The 7886-nt window shown below is 41.8% G+C and overlaps 1 protein-coding gene across 1 annotated transcript; it reads left to right on the top strand.

The window, feature by feature from the left end:
- The first annotated feature begins 3757 nt into the window (after window positions 1-3757).
- On the top strand, window positions 3758-4690 carry LOC102384717 (olfactory receptor 13H1-like). The gene has a single exon (XM_006034305.1). The coding sequence runs from the start codon at window positions 3758-3760 to the stop codon at window positions 4688-4690; it is 933 nt and encodes a 310-aa protein (XP_006034367.1).
- Window positions 4691-7886: the final 3196 nt, after the last annotated feature.

Genomic DNA, 7886 nt, shown 5'->3' with positions numbered 1-7886 from the left:
CAGCGCTTAGAGATCTTCACACAGCGTGAAGTCTCCTCCTCCTGGTGTTCGTGGAGTCCTCCAACTTGGGCGGAAACCACTCAAGCCTTTTATATGGCTAGCAAGCCAATCACTAGCCGCCACGTGTGAATAATTTAGAACTGGCCAATAATGGGGCTCGAATTAGCATACAAATGGCGGGAACTCTTTGCAACAAGCATCTCTGTCCTGCAACAAAGAAATGCACCCTGCAAAGAAAGCTACTGGTGGCAGGAATTCTTTTGCACCGGGGTTCTCTTTTGCAGCAGAAAACTCCACCGTGCAAAGAAACTGCAATTTAGTGGGAACAATTTAGCAGTGCCGAAGCACACAAAAACAAAAATCACACCCTTGGGTTGTGACAGCCACCTGGCTCCTTCATTCCCCCGCGGTCGGCACGGGCAGTCGCCTCTGGCGTTCCGTGCCTCCAGCTGACTCCACCAGCCAGGCTCTCTCCCAGCAGCCACGTGCCCCCGTTCCCTCTCGCCACCGGCCCTTTTATTTCTGCCGGCCGGCGATTGTGAGAGACGTCATCCGCCAGCTGCAGGTGACTTAAGGTGTGACCAACGCCCCGCACGGGCTTCTCCTGCTGTCCTTTCTCCTCCTCCCATCCTGCGGTGAGCAAGTTTCCTTTTTTTACTTTCTTTCCTTCCATTCCACCCCCAGCTCCTGGCCCTGGGGCTCCCCTCGTGGACTCGGGAGTCTCCCCGGTTTTTCTCCCCCTGTGACAGTAGCATTAGAAGTTGCTAGAGACAAGGTACTGGACGAGATCCAGTCTGCTCCAGTCTGGCAGTATATTCATACTCCCTCTGAATGCACTGTTGTTGGGAACTTAACTAGGATATGTCTGAAGATATGAAGCGGGCCTTGCCACTTGAGGGTCCCTATGGCAATGCACGGTTAGTCTGCAAAGATCACTGTGAACAACAAGACTTGCATTGGGTTTTGTGGATGTGATGGAGGACACAGCAGTAACTGTATGTTCAAAGATCTGTCTTCTCTGAGCATCCCAGTCGCTCCTAGGTAACATGTTCAACCCTGAACAGCAGCTCAGGATTTGGCCTTGCCTGTTCAACTCTGAATCTGATACCAGGCTCAGGTGACTTGCTTCTTTGGGACTTGATCCCTGGGGAGCCATAGCATGACTCATCATGATAGAACAGAAGTTATACACTTAGAACATATTTAAGATGTGCACAGATCTTGGGAAACATGCCAAGAACTATACAAAATGAACTTTACTGGAGACCACTTTTCCATTTCCCCTTCATGGAGGGGAGAGCATTCATCTGTTCATCATCTAACATCTGATGATTGTAGACTGCCACAGTTGGGTGAGTCATTATAATTCTTCCTTCTCTCCAGGCTCAGAATTTTCTATTTTTTATCCTTCTATAATTTTGATTGTGGCTTTCATACTTCTATTCCTCAGCAGATTAAACCAGAATGTACTACATTCTTTTGCAAATAATACCAAGTTTCTCATGCTATATACCCTATCCTGCCAGAACTGCAGTTACTAGTACCCAAGCTGGCTTGTTTAAATCTAAGTCTGGGATGCTTCCACTACCTTGTGGTCCCAGTACTAAATGCTGTTTGGACATACTTTAAGGATAGGATATCATGACAGTTACTTCGGTCAAACAAACTTGCAACCTTTTATGCTAGAAAAGCATTTGATAAATTTCTATTCCTAAAAGCTCTGATGAATGGCATAATTTACTTCATTACTAATTGCCTGGTTAGCATTTCCACCACCAAATAAATATACCAAAATGCTTGTTATTATGCTTAGAAATGGAAATGAAGAAAACAAATATGCAAATAATGGAGACACTGCAGTCTAGAGGGGATATGCTGTCATCTGAGGTTCCAAAGCCTGGGCTCTGTTCCCAACTCTGTCATAGGTTCTTTCTGTCTCAGTTTCCCCTTGTAAAGAGGTTTGCAGTTAAACTATAGGGTGAGCAAATGTTACTAGTAATAAGAGCTTAATGCAGTAAAATACAATGAATTTGTCACTCCAAGTGGATGGTAATGGTGACTAATTATCCATGAGTGATTAATTATCATTCCAGAGAGGACGATATCCATGTTAGTCTGAGGTTAGGCAGAAGGCAGGAGTGCACAGCAGGCTACACACTGGCTATATCTGTAGTCAGATATAGTCTCTTCGGGACCCACAGTAACTTCTAGTTTCCTGAAAACATAGTACCCTGCTGCCCCATAACTAACAGGACTTAGAAAGAGGGTGCGAGGGGGAAAAGACACATCCAAAGAAGTGTAGCTTGTGCTTGTATGTTTCTAGAACTGGTTCTTTAGAAATCTGGGTTTAAATATACAGTGGAGAAGGGAAATGATCAACTCAGGTTTCCAGCTAAAATAATTTATAGCAGCTAAAGATCTGAGCATATAATCATCATCTTGTTTTAAACACTGTTGGGAAGAAACTAAGTATATTTTAAGCATGTAGTTTCATTATTGCCTCTCTCTGAACTCACACATAACTTTTGTTCTGACACTCACTATATTTGATTAGAACTAAGGATTCAATTAATTTATTTTTCTTTTTTTAATTTAAAAATGGAATAATTGGAGAAAAATCCAAGTTGCTTTTGCATGAGTTTTTGATATCTTGAATGTGCACCTCCTTCTACATTATAAGAAGTTTTAAATGACTTTTTCCCCATATGTTCAACTTGCATGCTAAAAATCTTTAAAATGTTTTATAGAAGTTCTGAACTCTGTATGGCTTTGTTAAATAATGTTTACAATTCTTCAAAATCATCTAATTTTTACTTATTTTTAACATAAAATGTAAATAATATTTAAAATGATCCTTTTCAAGTTCATTTAAAGGAAAGCATCTAAAGTGACACTTTTAAAGAAAGATTTTTTAAATGGGAGAACATCTCAAATAATTGATATAACCGCTTTTAGAAGAATCAGAAATTAGTGGAACTGTAAATGCCAATGTGGACATCCTGAGATGGATCATTTGAAAAAGGGTTCATTTGAACAATGTGTCTTCTAAAGTCAAATGCAAGGTCAAGCATCTGGGAACAAAGAATTTAACCCAGACTCACAGGATTCACAATTCTGGAATATAGTCACACTGAAAGAGAGTTAGCTGACCAGGGAAGAAGAGAATGTCACCCAAAGTGGTCATTTTAGGACATCTCAAGGGCATTTCTGGCACTTACATGTCCAGGGGAATTTTGTTCCTTGATGGACATAGAAAATTTATGTAGTTATATGGACCAAGAAACACCAAGAAAAAAAGGACATTCCTATCTTCTCTCCCCTAGAAGCTAAGGGGCAGAGGCAATAATCTGGGAAGCCAAAAGTCCTCAATTCTGTGTCCCCTGCCTCACCCTAGGGAGGTTTTAATGTGTTTTTCTGAGACATCCTGTCACAGCATTCTAACCACTGCACCAGAGATCCATAGTTACCTAAGTGCTTTTTGAAACTGGCCCCCTGAGCAGCCATGGGAGGGAGATATATGGGAGCATATAGCAACTATCACAATTCATGAACTAATTCCAGTTTTATCTTCTAGGAGCTTTATTAATGAAAATAATAGAGAGCTAAGAACTGGCAACACTGTGCAGGCAATCTGCCCATCTGTATTTCATACCTAGCTCAACTACCTCTGTGGTTTAGTGATTTTTCTTAGTTCCTTGTATTCAGTATGGTAACTGTTCTTTTCATTTCTCCTGGAAGGTGAGAACCAGACAATAACATGGGAATGGACAATGAATCTGTGGTGACAGAGTTCTTTTTTGTGGGAATGCCTGATGCCCTGTGGGTGAAGATCATGCTCTTCATCGTCCTTTTCATCATCTACTTGGGAACACTGATTGGAAATATCTTCCTGATTGTGCTCACTAGGGTGGACATCAAACTCCATACACCCATGTACTTTTTCCTCAGTAACTTGTCCTTCTTAGATATCTGCTACACCACTAGCACCCTGCCTCAGCTGATGGCTCACAGTCTCTCCAACAGGCCCTCCATCTCCTTGTCCAGGTGCTTTGCCCAGATGTACATTTCACTCTTCCTGGGCATGACTGAGTGCCTCTTGCTGTCCGTGATGGCTTATGACCGCTGGGTAGCTGTATGCAACCCATTGCACTATGCCCTTATTATGAACCACAAGGTCTGTATTTACCTGGCAGCCATGTCTTGGAGCGGGGCCTTTATCCAATGCTTGTTGCATCCCATCACTATGAAGGTTCAATTTTGTGGGCACAACATCATTAAGAATTTTTCCTGTGAACTCTCTGTTGTGCTAAGCCTGGTTTGCTCAGACACCCGTGACCACCAGATTGTGTTGTTATCTACCAATATCCTCAGCCTACTTCTCCCCTTCACCTTCATCCTTGTCACCTACACCCATATCATTGTAGCTGTTCTGAGCATTCGTTCTGCCAAAGGCAGGTCCAAGGCCTTCTCCACCTGCACATCCCACCTCATTGTGGTTACCATCTTCTATGGGACTTGCATCTTCATGTATCTGCGGCCTAAGTCCCAGTCATTCCCAGATCAGGACAAGTACATTTCCCTATTTTATGGAGCTATAACTCCCATGCTCAACCCAATAGTCTACAGCCTGAGGAACAAAGATGTAAAAGGTGCCCTGCGGAAGTTCACAGGAGGGAAAATTAATTCCTGAGATATTCCACTCTTCTACCTTCCACTGTTCACTTCAGATCCACCTAGGTGTGCCTTGTGCTGCATTTATTTGGAAAGCAATAGTTGACAATAGTGAGGCAGAGGCTACTTGTTCTGGGAGCTCTACATCCTATTTTTGTACCAAGTCACAAATTACTAGAGCTGAACAGAAATAGAAGTGAAAACTGGAAATACTGAGCATTGTCATAGAACCAAGAAGAAAAAAATGGATAAAGAAATATTGAAACATTATTAATGTGTCCTTCCAAGCCACCACCATACCACATTGGAATTATAGTTTGCATGCCTCACCCCTCTATTCTCCTTTGTAAACTGCAGTGAAGATCCCATGCTATCTCATGGCCTCACACTTCCCATGATGCCATGTATCAGTGGAAACCCTGGTGCATCATGGATGATATACAGGAATCCTGGTTTTCTCAGATAAATAAAATCCTCAATTTTCAGATTAAAAAAGTAACCCCAAATTCACAATTTTCCATGATTAAGATGAAACAGAACTAATATATAAATCCAGATGTAGATCAAAGAAACAGATCTATCTAGCTCTAGATCTAGATAGATAGATAGATAGAGGTATTCCATTTAATCACAGTAAAATGTGAATTTGGGGTTACTTTTTAATCCAAAAACTGGGGATTTTTTTATCAGAGAAAATCAGAATCCCTGGTGATGAAAGGCTCCCTAATGGTGAAAGGATCCCTTTTATACAATTTTTCCTGCTGGAAATTCAAAACTCTTGTAAGAACGGTATCTTCTACTGGAAAAGAATGTTTAATAAATCCTAACCAGATTGCTAAATATGTTGGTAAAAATGCTTTAAAATAAAACGTTTTGGTATTCTGACTTCATACCAAAAACTCTAACTTTTTTTTCCATTTTTGCCAAAAGTTCAGCTCTTACAAGTGCAGTGTTCTGCCAGCTGATATTTTATCAAGGAAACAGATCCAAGAAATTCTGAGAAAGTGTGCATATTAGGGTATGCTTGTCACTGGCACTGATCCATCAGATGTTTTGGCTAGACTAAGTTTTCAATATCCCAAGTTAATGGTATATTGTAAAGGTCTTACAGAAAGCTTTGTACACACTACTTACTTGGAGTGACAGTTCTCAACCCATTAATTAAGAATGCTTTTTTTTCTTGTGGCCAATGACGAGTCCAGAGTCTGTACCCTACAGCTTTTCAATGAGCTTGTGGTGGCTCAAATGCTCACCGGGTGGAAAGAAAATATCAGCTCTGCCATTGAAACTCATGCATGTCCTGTAAAAACCTGCTGCTGAAATAACTCCTTGCCCTGCCAAAAGAGTACTGGAAACAGACTGTAGAAGATATCAACCCATGTCCGCACTGACACAAAACTCTGTTCCCCAGCCATGCTGGAATCTCAATGGGAGGGAATCTGACCTTCCTTCAACAAACACCTCATTCTGGTGTTGTGCTGCTCCTACCACCAGCCTCAGGGGCATTCTGCTAGCCCACAGGGAATCCCTGAGCATCCAGCCATATTGACTTGGAAGAAATGCCAAACAGAGAGCAGATTACACAAAGGTAGCCACTGCACCTGCTAGCCACACCTGCATGCAGCCAGAGGTGAATCATAGAGTGGGCAGGGGGACATTGAACCCTAGGAAGCACAGCGTATCAAAGGAGGGCAGGGTCAAAAACAGGTCTCACTTGCATGTCTATTGCCCCAATCCTCCACAGCCAATTTACAAATGCATCCCAGGGTCATTAACAGTTATCCTGGGCAGTCTCCAAAAGCTCATTGTGCACAATTGTGTTGCTGCCACACAGCTAAATTAAAAAGTTCAAATTAAGATTATTTACTTAGACACTCAACCAATTCTACTTCATTTTAGGCAGGCAGACCATCTGGCTGTGTTCTGGCTGTGTGTCCACTCACCAAACAGTCCCTGTGGTCTCCAACTGCAATGAATCCAGGCTCACCTCGAAGGGGCCTGCCTGTGAAAGGGCCATGCAACACCAACTGTACAACCACTCTGGTTTCATTTAATTAGATCTAATACCAGTATTGAATGCAGGATACCTGGCATCAAATCTTTCTTAGAGAATAATAATAAAACATTCCAAATTTATTTTTACAATAATAACAAATATGTGGGGTGTGATCTCTGGGGTATATAAATCACAGTTGACCAGATTAAGTCTCAAATAAACAGATTATTCCTCATTTCTTTCTTTCAGTGGTGACCCCGAATCTCATCTGCCACATCTTGTTGTAAAAGAGTTGTCTGGGGGATATAACTTAAACACCACTGAATGATGAAATGCCAATCTATCTAATTGAGGTTTTTGATCTTTTTTCATAAACAAAATATTTATTTTATTTTTGTTTTAAAACCAAAAATGAAAATTCACAGGGTGTTGTTTGAGATAAGATTCTTTTATTAGGTACTTATCTAATTTTTACACATTGATTCTTGGGTCCCAGCATTTCCTGAGCTTGATAGACTGACAGGGCATGTCCAGAAGAGTGCGCACATGCCTTTTGCCCCATCTCAAACCCCTTTGAGATGGGGCAAGAGGTACATGCAGGAACAAAAAAATGTTCCCCGCACTGCAAGTTTGCAGCGCGAGGAGAAAATTAGATCCCTGGATATCCAGGGGTCTAAAAAAAAGAGAGTTTAAAAAAGCAGAACCAGAGGCTGGGTCCTCCACAGAGATGCTCTGGCTGCCAGAGCGTCTCTGTGGTTGGCCCCTCACCCTAGTGCTGAAGCACACGGCCTGCCAGGCCGTGTGCTGCAGCACCAGGGCTCCAGTGCCAGTAAGTAATGTGGTGGGAGAAACCTCCCTAAGGTTCGTTGTCTAGCTGTAATTTGGTTGACAGACAACGCGGGTAAAGAAAGACAGCTGTTTATTTGCTCGAGCAAAGACCATAAAGCCAGCAAAAGGCAAAATGGCGCCCCCCCTAAGGGTGAGGTGATCTTTTATACTTATTATAACAAGGCAAGACTTCATGGTTAACAAAAAAAGCAATACTTGGGCGGTGCTTTTTAAATCTTTGTAACAGCATATTTTTATTAAGCTGAACTAGCACTTTTTAAAAAGCTAAAAGTTAAGTAACAGTAACATTATAATATGTTAGCAAAACCTTACACAGTAGTAGATACTTTTCAAGGACACAACCAGTGCACCCAGAACAATGGTTTTCTTG

This window comes from Alligator sinensis, unplaced genomic scaffold, assembly GCF_000455745.1.
Source record: "Alligator sinensis unplaced genomic scaffold, ASM45574v1 scaffold790_1, whole genome shotgun sequence".
NCBI lineage: Eukaryota > Metazoa > Chordata > Crocodylia > Alligatoridae > Alligator > Alligator sinensis.
The sequence above is the reverse complement of the archived record's forward strand: the minus strand, read 5'-3'. Positions and strand labels throughout refer to the sequence as shown.

Coding starts and splice junctions, on each gene's coding strand:
- LOC102384717 (XM_006034305.1), top strand. CDS start 3,758: ATGGGAATGGACAATGAATCTGTGGTGACAGAGTTCTTTTTTGTGGGA.